The 17,029-nt window shown below is 33.4% G+C and overlaps 6 protein-coding genes across 8 annotated transcripts in view; 2 read left to right on the top strand and 4 right to left on the bottom strand.

The window, feature by feature from the left end:
• The first annotated feature begins 51 nt into the window (after window positions 1–51).
• On the top strand, window positions 52–2,030 carry LOC107044740 (radial spoke head 1 homolog). The gene is made up of 6 exons (XM_015266758.1): window positions 52–135; window positions 358–577; window positions 661–887; window positions 993–1,094; window positions 1,215–1,319; window positions 1,796–2,030. Exons 1-6 carry the CDS (start codon window positions 61–63, stop codon window positions 1,931–1,933), a joined length of 867 nt encoding a protein of 288 aa, XP_015122244.1. The 5' UTR covers window positions 52–60; the 3' UTR covers window positions 1,934–2,030.
• LOC107044706 lies at window positions 2,020–5,080 on the bottom strand. Its single transcript, XM_015266707.1, has 4 exons — window positions 4,431–5,080; window positions 4,200–4,310; window positions 3,815–4,078; window positions 2,020–3,651 (listed from the first exon to the last, which is right to left on the bottom strand). Exons 1-4 carry the CDS (start codon window positions 4,636–4,638, stop codon window positions 3,464–3,466), a joined length of 771 nt encoding a protein of 256 aa, XP_015122193.1. The 5' UTR covers window positions 4,639–5,080; the 3' UTR covers window positions 2,020–3,463.
• A 471-nt stretch (window positions 5,081–5,551) lies between these two features.
• On the bottom strand, window positions 5,552–8,404 carry LOC107045047. Of its 2 annotated transcripts, none has more exons than XM_015267183.2 (4): window positions 8,294–8,404; window positions 6,241–6,387; window positions 5,954–6,103; window positions 5,552–5,844 (listed from the first exon to the last, which is right to left on the bottom strand). In XM_015267183.2, exons 2-4 carry the CDS (start codon window positions 6,379–6,381, stop codon window positions 5,671–5,673), a joined length of 465 nt encoding a protein of 154 aa, XP_015122669.1. In that variant the 5' UTR covers window positions 6,382–6,387; window positions 8,294–8,404; the 3' UTR covers window positions 5,552–5,670. The 2 variants fall into 2 exon arrangements, with proteins under 2 accessions (XP_015122669.1, XP_015122661.1); XM_015267175.1 differs by lacking the exon at window positions 8,294–8,404 and adding an exon at window positions 7,316–7,414.
• LOC107045040 (etoposide-induced protein 2.4 homolog) lies at window positions 7,873–11,106 on the top strand. Of its 2 annotated transcripts, XR_001461404.2 has the most exons (7): window positions 7,873–8,245; window positions 8,353–8,516; window positions 8,590–8,845; window positions 8,933–9,276; window positions 9,365–9,439; window positions 9,520–9,666; window positions 9,777–11,106. XR_001461404.2 is itself a non-coding variant. In XM_015267141.2 (6 exons), the coding sequence occupies exons 1-6, from the start codon at window positions 8,228–8,230 to the stop codon at window positions 9,605–9,607; spliced, it is 945 nt and encodes a 314-aa protein (XP_015122627.1). In that variant the 5' UTR covers window positions 7,873–8,227; the 3' UTR covers window positions 9,608–11,106. The 2 variants fall into 2 exon arrangements, 1 of the variants encoding a protein (XP_015122627.1); XM_015267141.2 differs by having other exon boundaries at window positions 9,520–11,106.
• On the bottom strand, window positions 10,037–11,971 carry LOC107045031 (transforming growth factor beta regulator 1). Its single transcript, XM_015267128.2, has 6 exons — window positions 11,770–11,971; window positions 11,519–11,690; window positions 11,187–11,442; window positions 10,782–11,058; window positions 10,493–10,712; window positions 10,037–10,394 (listed from the first exon to the last, which is right to left on the bottom strand). The coding sequence occupies exons 2-6, from the start codon at window positions 11,636–11,638 to the stop codon at window positions 10,245–10,247; spliced, it is 1,023 nt and encodes a 340-aa protein (XP_015122614.1). The 5' UTR covers window positions 11,639–11,690; window positions 11,770–11,971; the 3' UTR covers window positions 10,037–10,244.
• A 53-nt stretch (window positions 11,972–12,024) lies between these two features.
• Window positions 12,025–17,029, bottom strand: part of LOC107045013 (putative uncharacterized protein DDB_G0277255) — an 8,048-nt gene continuing 3,043 nt past the window's right edge. Inside the window, exons 2-3 of the mRNA XM_015267105.2 lie at window positions 15,983–16,308; window positions 12,025–15,923 (exon numbers count right to left, since the gene is read on the bottom strand). Coding sequence (XP_015122591.1) covers window positions 14,170–15,923; window positions 15,983–16,244 — 2,016 coding nt within the window. The 5' untranslated portion in view covers window positions 16,245–16,308 and the 3' untranslated portion in view covers window positions 12,025–14,169. The remainder of the gene's footprint in view (window positions 15,924–15,982; window positions 16,309–17,029) is intronic.

The raw sequence follows: 17,029 nt of genomic DNA, 5'->3' as shown, positions 1-17,029 counted from the left end.
CTTTTGTTTCTTTGGTTTTTCGAAAATTATGACAATTTCTAGAAGTGAGATTACAAACAAATGTTGGAAATGAAAAATATGCAAGAAGAAACGTTGGGAGAAAGAGGTGAGGCTGAAAAAGTGGACACCTTGGGTGTAAGTTCAAGTTTATGAAGATGAAGAATTGTCTTTTTTTCTCACATCCAATTCAACGCATCACGACAATACTTATAATATTATGTGTAATCAGTATTCAGTAATTTTTTTTCATGTGTTTCTGCTGACGAAAATACATTGTTATTCGTTATTGACCTTATCTACAAACGTTGCAATTAGAATTAATGATAAACGTGAGTGAAATTCTATCCATGGGCACAGGTTTATGAAGGCGAAAAAAATTCAAAGGGAGAGAGACATGGTATTGGCAAATATCAATTTCCAAATGGTGATGTTTATGTAGGTGGATATTGTCGAGGTCTTCGTAATAGTCAGGGAATTTACGTGTTCAAAAACGGAGCGAGGTATGATGGCAAGTGGCGGTGCGGTTTAAAATATGGCAGAGGAACTTTTATCTATCCCGATGGAACTCGTTATGAAGGTAGGCCAATATTTTATTCAAAATTACATTATCTCATTTACGTAAATTTCCTTTTCGATTTTTACATTTGAAAAACGACTAAGGTGAATGGAAGAGGGATAAAAAGAGTGGATTTGGTGTTTATTATCATTCGAATAAAGATATTTATGAGGGTACTTGGCGAAAAGATGTTCGACATGGGTTAGGGACTTATCACTTTAGTGAATCAGGTATCAAGTTCATGGGTACTTGGCTAAATGATTATCTTCAAGGACCTGGGGAGATTGTCTATCCTCGCTACCATTTTCATGGCACTTGGAAGGATAATTTGGTAATGGGTGTTTGTTTTTTTCACCTTTTTTAAATTTTATTAATGGATTATTCCTCCGCGCTTATATAATAATAATAATAATAATAATAATAATAATAATAATAGCCCCATGGTCGCGGGTGTTTTGTATTTGAGAACAATTGTATGCAACATGGACATTATATTCATCAAGTCAATTCAAATAATCAACACAATGAAATGATCAAGGTAAATTTACTCTCTAGTGTATATGTGAATTATTATATTGTATAATAGAAGATATTGCGAAACATTGAATTTTCCTTATTCACATGATGCGGACATGGAATTATTGAATTATGATTGAAGAATAAGCAATCACAAATGGATTTTTTTCCTATCTGGTGTGCTCGCTGCATTAGCCCCTATAAAATCCATCTTCTACCTCCAGAAGCTAGGCCGCTTCACGAACAAGTTTGTTATCATTTCTTTATCAGACAGAGCGTGTGTAAAATAGCCTTCAACATCCATTATAATGAGAAGGGCATGTTCTTGGATATTGTTGATTTTTGTTCCTCTTTTTTTTTGACTCCACTTTTCAACGGATAAAAACGTTGAAAGAGAAACAAATATTTACAGCAAATTTATTGGTTCCTTTTTTCAATTGTAAAATCACTTATCACTTATCGTCTCTCCAAAATGAGAGTATAAGTGATTTAACGTTTTCCGGTTCGTCCGAATAAACCGTCAAATTCAATATTATGGTTCGGTGACTCATTGCATTGAATTGAATTTGCAATGTTGACTTCCGTTTTGTTATATTCATCGGGCATTGTTGGAGTGACAGAGAATAGGCATCTTACGACGTTTAATTAAATAACGATATCCGGTCTTCGGAGCTAATTCTTTCGGTGTTAATATTGAACTAATGAAAATATTCATGGTTGCAGATGACAGAAGACGATTCACTAACGGACGAGTGTCGTAACGAATTATCCAATGATGAGTCTTACACGTTTTTGCCACATTCATCAGACGCTGAAAATGATTCGACTGATTATAGGGACGAATTTTTGAACGAAATATAGATTGGCAAAGCGAAATTATGGTACCATTTTAATGTCATTTTTATTCACATAAAACTTTATTGGGGAGAAATAAAAAAGCAATTACGTGTTTATATAATTATCATGTTTGCATTTTTCTTCTTTGTACATCTGACTGTTTTTTTATATATTATATATTAATACTCATGGCTGTAGAGTTTTATAAGAATAATGAGAGATTATCATTGTTTTCAAGATGAGGAAATAGTTTAGCCTCATTAGATTCTAATATATTATCATCAATATGGAATAGTATTATCATCGTTATTATCATTCACATATAATCATTTCACGTTCAATTCGATCAAAAGATAGTGATAAAATATAATTTTTCATGACATAAGAAATTATTAAAATTAAATTTAAAAAATCCAATCATTCCTCATACATTGAATTTTGATTTGCTATATTTTTACAACAATGACATTTATATGTTCATTCCGCCAACTACACTTTCGACATGAGAAATATATTATATTGTAGTTATTTACAGAATATAAGTTGTCTTTCGTCATACATTGAAAGTTATTGAAGGTAAAACTACCGTCAGATTGTGGACAATTAATAAAAATGTAAAAAATATGCAAATACACATTAGAACCAAAAATATCTTCCCCTATCACAAATGAGTAAGAAAACAAAAATACCCCGGTGGATTAAGGACGGATAACAACTTGAGAGCCGATCAATTGAAAAAAAAAACGCGAACATAATTACGCAGTCTTTTTCTTCATAAGGATTGATTTTAGAAAAATCATATCATATTTACCCAAATCATAATTTCCACATTTTCATATCTACATCCTTCAAAATCTCTCACCAACCACATTTCAATTTAATATGGAATAAAAAATAGCAGCCCATTCTCAATTAAACAGAATGTTTTTCTCTTATTAGTATCTATCATTTTCACTTGGCACAATAAACATTGAACCGCACCGTTCTGATTATTGTGTGTTATCTGATTATTGAGTAGTTGGGTCATTGGTAATTGTGATTTACCGATTTTTCTCCAATTATGGTTTTCATTCGATGAAATTAAAGAAATTAAATTCACTGAATTTACAAAGATGCGATTATCAGTCATTCTAGGCATTGTCAAATTTATATGAGAGAAAAACAAATCAAATTCATTTTCTTCCACTCAGTACCACAGCTGATGATTTAATTTTTCATCTATGTGGCCATGGACAGATAATAGTCTCCTCCAATTGAAAAAAAAATCACTTTAATACCCTAGCACTTCCTATGTACAAAATTCCTCACTTTTGTCATGGCACTAGTAATTGTTTTGCAGCCTTCTCAAGTACTGTTGAGTCAATAATTGCACAGTATGATCTATTCGATGTATAGCTCACTGATCTGTGCGTGATTTATATTTTTCTTTTCTTTTTTTTTTCTTACATCCTCCAATGATGGAAAATTATTGGATTCATAATTGAAATAACAGCGCAAAGTCCAAGTTTCACATTGCCACCAGGCGATCAGGTGGCAAGATCAGGTCAGGTCAGGTTAGATCAGGTTCCTTTGGCAAGCAACACTTGCCAATGAAATACTGCAAAGACCAGCAGTTATCACGCCAAGAGAAATGTATACTGCCGTTATCAGCCAAAATGCGAATAGATATAATGTTTTATTGCAATGTTTTCCGTTTGCTGGATCGTAATTTGGTTCATACTCCTTATACACCCACATCGAACCTGTTTTTTGTATCACCAAATCGATTATTATAATACATTTCATAATAAGGCAAAAAATTATTGTTCTAAACATGTTTATGTTGCCATGAATTTTTCCACACTGACCAACTTAAAATCATAAGTTGTTCCGTTATTTAATTGAAATTAATGGAAACATACTTACCAATGATAAACCAACCGAGCATAAAGCAATTGATCAAGGTTTGTGTTGGTGATTGGCGTATCCTCTCTTCATCCCTCTCCTCTTGTCTTCTACGTACTCGTGTTGAGAGATGCAGTAATTGTTTGAATACACCAAAACCGCCACCAACTAGCAAGTACACTGGGATATATTCACCCTGAGGGCAATCGTACAAGTAAATACCGCCCATTATCATCATGCAGACTGGTACTACTATGGTAACACCTATGATAAATGTGCATCCAACTGAAAAAGCAGGGGAAAAAAAACAAAAACAAAATGTATTATCTCTCTCATCTCTCAAAGCACTTGTACCATTTGAAATGGTACAATATATTTTTTAAATGAATGAAAATGATAGACTCACTTGTTCCAAGAAGAAGTACAATAATATTAAACAGAAAATCAAAAACTCCCTTGGATGTTTTGTGGGCCTCGCGCATTCTTCCAAACAGTGAATCATAAGAAGGTGGAGGTGCTGAAATCATGGAAAAGAGATAATAAAAATGAAAAAAACAAGAGTCCAATTCCAAGTTACAGAAAATAGCATAGACAAACAATGAATGAGCAATAAAATATTATTGATAATAAATTAAACCATTTGGATCGATGACTTCCTCGTATGAAGGCGGTGCTCCTCTGTCATCAGCACCAATTAAATTCGCAGGATGGCCAGGTGGTAAATTAATATTGTGATACGATGGTGGTGGTGTATAGCTTATTGGAACAATCTGCGGTGGTACGCCGGGATTAACACCACTCATACCTTCGTGGGGTAATCTATGGGGCGTTGCATAGAGTGGCATTTTGTCCTCACAAATACAAAATAAAAACTCAATCACAGTGTCACATTTAAACTTGCAGCACGATTTTTTTTTCAGTGTCCCAATCAATCAATGACTGGCAAACTTTTAGCGAAATTGGCAAATTCACACAGTGAATTCATTGTTTTCGGCAATACATCAACAAATAATGTCACACCCCTACAGGCACAAAATTGATGCAACACGACTGTTCCACTCCATCCCTGGATGGGTTACTTTGATGTATATTAAAAAATTTCGACAACGTTATGGTCGACGAATAACATCAGATGAGAAATTTTTTAGGATAAAACGAGGCGATGAAGGAGGAGGAAGAAGGAATATTTTCACTTGCTGCAGATTATTTGCGATTTAGTAGATGAGTCAAATGTTTTTACATACAGTGGATGGAACAATAATGTGATGGACATGAGCCACACTATGGCGGTTGTGTCATCACATATAGAAGGTTATATGCAGAAAATATATAACAAAATATATAATGGTAACACTATACTCAATCAGTCAAGCAGGTCCCTATGCTATCGATTAATCATTGATTTTCTGTGCAGAATAAAAAGTCTGATTCTCCCTGCTCAATAACTCATTTTATTTTATTCGTTGAAAGCCCCCATAAGCAATATATCATATGTTGCATCAAAACTAAGACAAAAAAATATTGATTGCCATCATGTCTATATTAATATTGTCGATTAGAATATGGATAATTTTAAATTCACAATTAATTCATCAACACTCTCATTCCCTGGATTGAATATTACTTGTACTAGGGGCGAGTGGGGTAAAACGGACACTAGACTTTTTTTTTATTATTCATAACTCAGAAACCAATTGAACAATTGAGCTCAGTTCAGGCTCGGCACCAAGGGAAAGAATTGTTCTTTGTATTGAGAAATAATAATATTAAATTTTATCAACATTTCAACCCCTCATTAGCATTTTAGAAAAAGTCAAAAGTGTCCGTTTTACCTCAACCTCCCCTATATTATATAATCATATTCCTAAATTGAAAAGTTAACGTCCCATTCCAGGAAGTTTGTGCATTATCTTTCCTTTGACTGTAATAGTAACTATGGGAGCTTTCCCCTCTTCAAATATAGTCAGTACACCCTCGGCTGGACCGTCAGGAATACCTGGTGGCAATTTCTCAATGGGAAGAACCCATTCATGGATTTCCCAGTCTGCGCCCTGAATATCGTGTAATTTTATTCAATTCATTATACCTGAGATAATTGTTTTTTATTTTTGTTCTTATTCCTAAAAAAGTGAACTGATTAATTTGTAGAAATCTTGTTACCGCTTTGATTGGACATTTTTTAGGGAACATCTCCTTTGGTAGGCCATGTTCAACTACTCCTTTACCAATTGTTTCATCTTCGAGACCCGCACACAATGTCCCTTCATAATCCACAATTTCATTACCATCCAAGTCAATCACTACGTGCATCTAAAAATTATAAGAGGATAATTTTTTTTAAGATGCATGGTGCATATTGGGTGATGATTTTAATAACCCGCCATTAATAAAGCATTGGAGACATAAATTTAATCAGACTGACATTAAAAATTATAAATGATAATTACCATCATATTAGGAGGGAGATCACTCTTAATCGGCATTTTCACTGTCATTTTTTCACCTGACCCAGATACGCTCGCTGTCCAAGGATCGAAAAATGGATTATCATTCGTCTTGGTATCAAAATTTTCCACGATAACTCGCATTGTTGGCTATAAGAAAATAAACAAAAATATACATAAATTAAACATTTTTTAAATTGAATTATCAAGGAAAAACACTATAGGGGCGGGTGGGGTAATATGGACACTCAAAGAATGTACGAACACATTTTTTTTTGGAAATTCAAATTTTTTAAAATGATTTCATTGGGCAATTTGGACAGTTTTGGACAATTTGGTAAAATGGACACCCGAAAATTAATGAATGAAATCGGAACAGTAGATTTGATACAATTTAACGTATTATTTAAATCTGGTGTCCGCATTGCCCCACCCCCTCTCCTCTTCTGAGTCTCAAAATTGTTCAGCAATTGAGAAATATTAACTTTACTAAGTCTCTTATTCTACCATCAGTGTATGTACTTGAAAATATGTTGAATTATTCCCCCTTATATTCACATATAAAGTGCATATAGACATTTCTAAAAAATGAATCTCAGGATTTATCTTTTGTTGTGAGTGCCCGCCGCCGTTATATATATTTTATTCTCTTTTGAGTATTTCCCTCATCGGAATCTCGGCCAATAGGAGGGCCGTATTTGATGTCACGTGGTACAACTTACACGGTTTTATACACGGAGAGAAAAATTCAATAAAAATTACCAGAAAAAAACGTAAAAATTACGTTTCGAAACGTAATCCGCAAGCGAAGTAAAATTTAATAAAAAGTGAAATCTCTCCTATAAAAATTTCCAGAAAACGATTCCCCATTGCCGAAGTCGTCAAGTTTTTCAGGAAAAATCGTGATCTCGCTTAGAAATCGCTTCACACTCGTGATTTTTTAATCTGAAAAACTTGACTCCTTCGTTTGTTTGCAACGAACCTATCGGAATATACCCGATAATTTTGAAGCTCTTGTGGTATTACAAGTGAATAATTTGTGTATGAGGATAAGAAGAAATGGAGAAAAAAATCTTACATCTCCACAAACAGCCCCCAAAAATGTAATCACGATAAACGCAATACAATAAATTGATAACATACTGCAGTAGTTTATCAATTTTGGACAAGCCAAAGAAATCACTGACGGTGTAGTTGTTCAATTCATATTCCGCCGGCATTTATATGGAAACCATCATATATTTATTGTATAATGATGATGTATCTAACATAATTAGGTGTAGATTACTTGCGTGTGATAAATTGTAACAATACCTGTCATACATGACACCGGAAATTTATAATTAAAATTGAAATAATAAGTTCATTCAACAATCAACTAGAAAATCATGATGAGAACATTTATACATAAGAAGAATAATAGGAAACGTTTTTTCACTTCCACACTTTATAACTGATGAAATATATTAAATAATGAATAAATAAATAAATAAGAATGATTTAAAGATGAAATGATGAATCCATGATATATGAAAAAAAAACAAATAATTTAAAAATAATCAGTGATGGCAGCACATGTACATCCCCCACCCGCATCCAATAAGCCACGGTACATAAACATATATGTACGTGAGATCTGAGATGGTGAGATGCACAAATGTGCACAAATGCCAACAAAGTCATTGAGCATCATTATATTATGGACTTAGTGTAATGAAAATAGAAACTCTCATACCACCCCTGCGATGGATTAAAAATAAATATTTTTAAAATTTGACTCCATCGTCAAATTGTAATAAACAAATTCCAATAACTGTGCACAATTTGTTGTATTTTCATTCGAAATTCTAACATTAACTTAGTGATTGAGTTTGTTGAAAACAACATCAAGTGATGCTAGAGTGACAATAATGATTCACTTGAGTGTTAATAACAATTTATCATCATCTATAGTAATAAATTGAATTGACAAGACAAATATTCATTATCAATGATGGATAACGTAACAGTAAGTTTTAATATTATTATGCCCTCTTAATGTGTTCACTCTACTAACCTCAACTCTAATGCCATTAATGCGTTTAATATTGAAAATTTCTGATCACTTATTTACAGGGAATATTAAGAGCTATGTGCTGTGGATTTACAGATAGTCTCAAAGGTGCTATGGTACTTTTTTACATGGATAAACATATTAATGAACGACTTAAAGCATCACCCATAAGAATCGATAGAAAAGATGCTAATTCAAGCCCTAAAGTTGTATTAAAAGGACAGAGGTATTTTTCATTTTCTTTTTGCTCTTTATTTTTTTGGAACGGGCGAGTAAAAAGGGAATTCTTTTTGTTCCAGAGAATCGAAAATATTGAAAAGAACAATTCAATGCTGTGCCTTGAATGGCGGAGTTTTTTGGGCGAGCATACTTATTTTTGAATGTGGATTATTGCCACTTTTGAAATATTCACTAACAATTGTTTTTGGACATTCCCCGGGTATGGGTATGATGGTTTGGTCATGGACACAACCATTTTTGTCACTGACATTTGGTACTGTTTGGGTTCTACCACTTTTTTTGTTGAGTAGAATAGTTAACAGCTTATGGTTTCAGGTATGCATAGTGAATAAAATGATGAATCACAAGAAGAAGAAGTATAATATTGATTGATGGAAATGATAGGATTATATATTTTCTTAGGACATAGCAGACAGTGCATATAGATACAGACAAGGAAGACCCCTTCTGCTGTCGAGTGTTAGCAAACTGATAGCTGATACACTCTTCAGTATTCTCGTCCAGGCTCTATTTCTTGGTCAGGGTATGCTTGTATCGAGGATACCAATACCACCTATTGGTGATGTACTTGCACTAATACATATGTGCCTTTTATATTCTCTATATGCATTCGAATACAAGTGGTTCAATATGGGTTGGGAGCTACATAGACGACTGACATTCATTGAAGCCAATTGGCCATATTTCGTTGGCTTTGGTTTGCCATTAGCTGTTTTAACACAATTGCCCAATTCTTATGTTATAAGGTGATAAACGAATTCTCATTCATTATTTTACAAACTTTTTATTAGGTGTTTTATTATAAATTTCTTGTCTCCTTCTTCTGTATTTCAGCGGTTGCGTATTTTCAATTTTATTTCCACTGTTTATTGTCAGCGGAAATGAGGCTCAACCAGTAACAGGAACCTGGTAATCATTTATTACTAATATTGTATTAAAATTTCATGATGCTTTAGTCTCTAATGTTTCCTCTAAATTTTTCATTACAGTGATTGTCCTTTAAAATTATTTTCTCCCGTCATTGCAATCGCCAATACCCTCTTCAATAAGACCATCGGTCCAGTACAGCATCGGTAATGACGGTTGAATACTAGTTGAAAAGAAAAACACAACAACAACGACAAATGGAAATCAAAGTAATGGAATCAATTAATGATAAATTTACAATTAAATTAAATGTGTAAAAATGATAATTATTGAATCTAATCGTTGTGGAGTGAGGATCAAGTTTTTTTTCTTTTCCTAGTTCTACTTTATCTATGGAACATTAAGAGTAAAGGATAACATTACTGCCATTTGCAATGAGGATTGATATTAGTATAATCGACTAGTCAATCATTTGCAGTTTTAAAAGTAAAAAGTGGTGTCTTTTACATTTCATGAATTGTGAATCAAGTAATGTATAATTATTGCGTCTTTACTCCTGACAAATTTTAAGGAATGAATCAAGATCGAAGGGCTATTCAAAGAATTTCGAATGGTGGAATGGAAAAACGCTAGCAAATGTAAATATCAATGTTTTTTTTGCTTTATTTATCATCATTTCGTCGTATTTCATATGAATTACTGCTTTTTTACACAATTATACATTGGATAAAGTAAAAACAAATTATGTGATAACTCTTCCCCTTCTTATACCAACATTGGACAACTTTCTAATATTGATATATTATTCCTAGATGGTTATCAAATGTAAATTTATTTATAGAGCAAATTAAATATCATGTTCACAAGGTTCTTCCTTCACTCTATAATCAGAGATGAATGCAAAAGTTCTGTGTAATACTGAAAAATTAATGCCAGGATCCATTTCTTCTTCAGCCATGGCAATCATTCCATTCTCGCTAGGCTGACTTTTGCTCACCTGTTTGATAAAGTAATAAAAATAAAGTCAATGAAAAATGATGAGAATATCACTGTCAATGGATATAAAATTATGAAAAAAACACAAAATATCACTACTTCAAAACGTTGGGTTTTGTAAAGAGACAGCCTTCTCGTTCCAGGCGAACTCTGAATTAAATTCTGTATAGTAGGCTGCGATACACCGAAGAAATATCCACCCTTTGGTGGTATATTGCAGAGTATTGAAGATATCGATGATAATAATTTAACATGACATTCATCAGGACTTGCACCCACTAGGGGTTGATCCAAATCACAGTCCGAGACTATTTCAAATCTGAACAGTAAAAATCAAAATAAAAATTGAGATAAGAATTGTATATATAATAATGAAAAATAGTCCTACCTGGGATTTGCACCTCCATCTAAAATTTTACAAGTGTACAAAGCCTTTATTCGTGGATTCTTGAGACTTGCATAAACTCTTGTACTGCAAAAGCCAACTGGATAAATGTGATCCTCGGTATGATAAGCAACTCTATCGGTTATTACTTCACCGAGTGAATAAACAGTCAAATCTCCAAGAGAAATTGGAAAACGTGGTCTTCCATGGACATCAAGAGGCATCAGCTGTACCATTTTTTTTGCTGTCTTTCCATATCGTCTTGCCTTTGGTTTTACCTCTTATAAAAAGAAGAAAGGCAACAATTAAAAACAAAAAAGCTTGGCATATTCTCAATACTGGAATGATCAAGTTCATTCATGATTGTCCATTGTTAAAATATCCTGTTAAAAATATCCTTTATTTTACCAATATTTATTCCACTGCAGCTACTGTAATTATTATCACTTGGAGACTTTTTTCTATTGGTTCTTTTGAGAATAACCTCACTACTCAGATTCTGACAGTACATGTGACTATTAAAATTCAATTGAGATCTTGATGCCGATGAGTCAGTCTCTCCCTGGAACTGACACAATTTTCTTAATAAAAATAAACGCTCTTCATTGACCACCACGAGATTCTCCTGCATGTTGGAAACTTGATCACAAAGTGCAGCATTCTCCTGAAATTTTTTCATTTAAATTTTTTCCTCAGAAAATTAAATTATTAGATTTGTTATATATAATTGAACAACTTACAAATACAAGATTCTTCACTATTCTTTTGAGTTTTTTGTATTTCTTCTTGTATTTGAGATTCTCTTGTAGTTGTGCATTTTGATGATAACTATTGCAATAACGTTCATATGGATGTGACATTTCCCTTTTTGCTGTCCAAGCGAATATGGATATGTTCTATATTTTATTCTTCCTATTTTCGTTATAAAATATATTAATAACCGTGTCGGTTGTTTTTTAGTTTGTGATTTTTATTTATTTCTTTTTTTTACCTTTTTTCGAGGTTATAAACTTCCGCCGCACCGACTGACACCTGACACCGCTACCACTGAACACTGCTGCGGCGCGTTCACTCCCTATTTTTTTCCGTTCGAAATGAATTGTATGCATTATACTTACCTGCAATATTAATGTTTAACGTGCCATGAAAAAAAAACTCGTAGGACAAAAAAATGAAAAATCCTAGTGTTCACTGAGGATTTAATGAAAAATTCAAATTTGTAAAATAATAGGAAAGACAAAAGAGAAATTTGTCATTTCGAATTATATTCTAAATCAATCGAAATACAGAGGTACGACTATTAATAACATGGAAATTTCTCGTGTTTTTTGGTTTTAATTGGGTGTAATTACCCGAAAAAATTAATTCTATAGTAAATTTATTGTATTTTCTCAAATTTTTCAGGAGACGTTTAAATGAGACGTTTCGTTTTTTATTTACTATTTGCAAATAATTCTAACAGTTATGTTATCCACGTGACTAGATCAATATTTATAAACAACAAGAGAAATGATGTAAAGAAGATTTCAATATTTTACCTCTCGTTTCTGTGTATGTATAATGATCATTACATTATTCCTTTGCTATTCCATAGATCATCACAAAATACAAAATTACCGACAGAATTCAATTATCGAATTGAGTATTGAAATTCTGAGTATTTTTATAATTTCGTTGTTTCTAAATTCCGGTCATTTGTGTTTTCTATTAAAATAGTTGATTTGATAGACACGAAGTGTCATGTCCTTCACGGTATTGTTGATTAATTCGTTTATTTGCTAGGAATTGTGTATTTGAAAAAACTATTGGCTGTAATTACCAATTACATTGATGCAGTGCATTGTAAACAATTAATAAACGTAATCTTGTAGAGTATTTAAATATATTTGATAATCGATTCAATGCATTGCGATATTTTTCGAGAGGTCTGAATATTAGCTATTTCTATTACGTTAAAATCATGCCAAGTGAATTCATACAGTAGTATTTAGAATGATTTCTCTCTAAATTATTCACTCATGCAAGTTTTTCTTTTATTTTCTCATTATTTTAAAAAGTATGCAATCATAATTCGTTGTGCTTTTTTGTTTTTCTCCTTTTTAAATGTTCATTTTCAGATCTTGTCCATATCTTTCTTTACATTATACTGCGAAGAATGTGGCTATTAATATTTCATTTGGTAAAGGAAAGAAATTGTTGATTTGTTTTTTATGAATACGCAAAAATTTTGCACATTGCATTGGAGTTGGTCAATTAATTGCGGATAGGATTTAGTAAATGCTGATGCGTAAATTTAACAGACGGGAATGAAATTGCTGATTATACGTTACATCGCAGAAAATATAGCAAGTCAGTCTGTTGAGTGTGCGAATTGTAAATGCAATGTGCAATAAAATGAAATAAAATCAAGTGATTTTTAAAAAATTCATTTGATGACAGTTTTTCCAGATGTTAACAGCTATATAAGTATTTATTTATTGATTTTTTATTCATCAGTCGTGATTCATGCACTCGTATATGTATATAAATGCAAGTAATTTTTATCAGTTTTCTGCTCATTTTTCGTGACAACTAATTTGCCCAACAAAAAGTGAAAAAGAAAAAAAAAATATATATATAGTATATATATATCATGATTAAATATATCTCTGCTTCTAACAATCATTTTTCAATTCTCTTGTTTTCGATCGGAATGTCATCACACAACTTTTGATCTTAATAATTGTTAAGGCGATTACGTGAAATTATCATCTTTCTCATAATCAAAACTATGGACAATCAACAATTGAAAGAGATTAATCTTCACACATTTTTTCAAGGCATCCTTTTTTTCTTTTAATTTCTTATTTTTAAACATTTTCCATTTTGAGAAAGAAAAAAAAAACACTGACAAAAATACATTTTTCCAACAATTAAACAGACAATAGAATGTATTGGAGGATTGAAATAATTATCGATTGATAATTATTATCCCTTTTAATACCAATAAAATTTCAGAAATTTCTTACTATCACTTATGTGTCAATGACAATTCTTTATGCTCATTCATTAATTAATTAGCATGTGATGAATTATCGAATTTTGTTAACATTAAAAATGAATTGACAACAGAATAATAATATATCTTTTTCAATGGAAGAAAAAAAAATTAGATAAAACGAATAATAAATATAATAATCATTTTCAGCTACTAGAATTGTTTTGAATTGTCTCGATTTGAAAAAAAAACCTAAAACTGTATATATATGTACAATTGAATAAGAAGAGCACTGATGACTGATGATAGCAAGCTATGATGGCACGTGCATAGAATAGAAGAAAAATGTAAATTATAAATGAGCACCAAGATTTTTTTCTTTTTCTTTTGCTTTCTTTTTTTTTCTCTCCTCTTTTAACTGTAACCAAATTGTGTCTTTCGGCATTGACACAACCATTTTATTATTCTAGCATTTCTCTCGACGATGCTCGGCGGATCACTAACTCTCTGACTAGTTTCTTCATTTGCCGTGCTACAATTGTTTCCCTGCCACTGTCCGTCATTATTACTACTGGATTGGTTGTGACCAGACCATGAATATAATCCCAGGGCTGAATCAACTGAACTTACACTATCGAAGAATACGGGTGACGAGGAGTTTGATATTGGTACTGTTATACGCTCGTAATTATCCGAATCAAGACCAAGACGATCGAAAAAGTTTTCCAATTCTGTAATGGACTTTGGTGGTCGTGGCGGTGGTGGTGGTGGTTGTTGTTGTTGTTGCTGCTGCTGCTGCTGATGTTTTTTTTTCTTACGCTCATAATTTGTACTGTTGTTATCGTGTCGCCGATAGCGATCACTTATGTCTGACTTTGAGCGGAGAATTGGGCGACCACGTCCCTCTTTCCATCCATCTGAGAATCTTGAATTACGAGTAGAACTGTAATCAGTTGGACTATTGCTACTCTCAGAATCATCAGTACTCAAGTTTCTTAAAATTGAAGGGGGAGTTCCACCACTAACGTGACTACTGCCTCTTCTAGATCGTTCTTTATCGGTCGAGTGTTGAGTCGAAGCTCCACTGTCACGACGTATGTGGCCCCAACATTCTTGTATTCTAGGGGGTGGTTCACTGCGGTGAGTGCAGTGCCCCGATGAGCCCCCTGAATCTCTAGCTGTTGCTCCATGGCTGAGTTTACTCGATCCTGATGACTTTTGAGTACGTCCACCCGATGATAAAACACTGTTGGCATCATTTCCTCCTGCTGATCCCAACGATCTTCTCATGTGTCTTGAACTTTGATAACAAACAGAGTCCCTCTTGAAACTATGATCCGAATAATCCGAGCTTGTTTCACAATCAGGACAACTAACATTAACATTAACATTAACATTAATAGGCTTGCTCGCTGAAGATTTTGTGGATGCTCTCGGTGATAATGATGCCCTCCGGCGTGCACTAGTATGTAAGTCGGGTAATGATTTATGGCAAATTGTAGTCTGGCAAATTGCCGGTGGAGAGCTAATCCCACTATTGGATTTATTATGATTTTTCGTTGATGTGTGCGAATGAGAATGACTCCTACCAAATTTGAATCGTACTTCGGGAGGAGATAATTGACAATTAACCGCAGGGGATAATTGACCGGATGGAGATGGCGATGGAGATTTAGGTGGTAGTGATGTGACATTGCTGGCATTTCCACGAATGGAGTAATTATTTTTTGATCCTGGTGAATCAATAAAATGAATATTCTCTTTGCTATCTGTGTTTAATAATTTTCGTAATTTTGCTTGAAGCTGATCGCCTCCTGCAGTGCTTGGGGGGCCCGATATAGCGCGCCTCTGCGGTACTGATATCAGTCTCGGGCTCTTTGGTGGTAATACCGGAGGGGGCAGTGTACGCTGCTCTCCAACTGAACCACCAGAACAACTGCAAATCATTGGCAAGGATTGTTGCTGTTGCTGCTGCTGCAGATTAGCACTACATGAAACTATATTTGTGCACTTTCGTAATAATCGTGGTGGTGCACCAGCATTTGTTGATGGAGCAACTTGAAGATGTCCACTATTTTTCAACTCCTGTTTTCGATCCAGTACTATTTCACTCTTTACGTAAAAAGCTTTCGATTCTTGCAACAATTCCACTGCACTCTTTCTCTTACCTAATAAAAAATTTACTTTAGCTCATTGATGAGAGTGAAAAAAAAAAGTTTATATTTACCAGTTTGATCACTTATCTGACGATGTTGAGTCCTAGTGTAAGTCGATGGTAGCGATGGCAGTCTCTGCATATCCCAATAATTTCTATTGCTATTGCTATTACCGTAGCTATTATTATTTTCTCGGAATATTTGCTGCTGTTGCTGTTGAGTGTTTGCCGATTTACTACAGGGTATTCTTGCCATAGCCGTCATCATCTTTCTCCCCGCTTGTCCCGGTATTTTGTCTCGTCTTATACGACTAATAAAAATCATAAAATCCATCAACCTGATGGTGAGTCTGTTTTTTCACTGCGATGATTTCCATTTCCGCTTCATTGTTTAGTACCTGCAACAAAAACCGTTCAAACGTTGAAAGGATTTTCACCATAATTTTCCTCTTGAGGAACTGCCTTATGTGGCTGTTTAATTCAAACGTTATTTTCTCATCTTATAATGGGCAAATAAAATGAATGGAGACAATTATGTATATGTACACTCAGTACAATTGAATTCTTCTCATTTATACACTTTACTTTTTTAACACTATCATACATAGACGAAAATTTATATACACGGAGACAAATTTTTTAGAAAAATTCTAGTGCTAGCACGGGAAAAGAGGCGCAAAGTGAGATCCGTTCAATTAGCCCCTCATGTATAGATATTCCAAATTTTTATTTTTTTCCTCATTGAAGTAGTTTTGAAGAAAATTGCGGGCTAATAAAAAACATTTGCTAGTTAGTACTTTATTTAAAATAAATTTTTGAAAAATCACCCCTGAAAAAAAAGGCGTTATCCCCCCTATTTCATTATTTCCAAAAAATTTTATCACCAATCGATAGCAAATTGTTTGAAGATTTTAGGGAGTTGAGAAAAAATCGTCAATGCAATCCTATTATTGTGTAAATTAACAATTCCAATTTCAAGTGAAAACCAGAGTTGATGACCAGAGTTTGTAACAGAGATGTCAGACAAGATATGAATGTTTTTTTTGGCTCAAATGGAAGAGCGGGTCGAGAAATGACGTGCTAGAGCCTCTAAACATGACAAATGTCTCTAAAGATGAT

Source organism: Diachasma alloeum, unplaced genomic scaffold, assembly GCF_001412515.2.
Source record: "Diachasma alloeum isolate Michigan unplaced genomic scaffold, Dall2.0 Dall_scaffold_00180, whole genome shotgun sequence".
Classification (NCBI taxonomy): domain Eukaryota; kingdom Metazoa; phylum Arthropoda; class Insecta; order Hymenoptera; family Braconidae; genus Diachasma; species Diachasma alloeum.
Note: the sequence above shows the minus strand (reverse complement) of the source record. Positions and strands in the feature narration are given on the sequence as shown.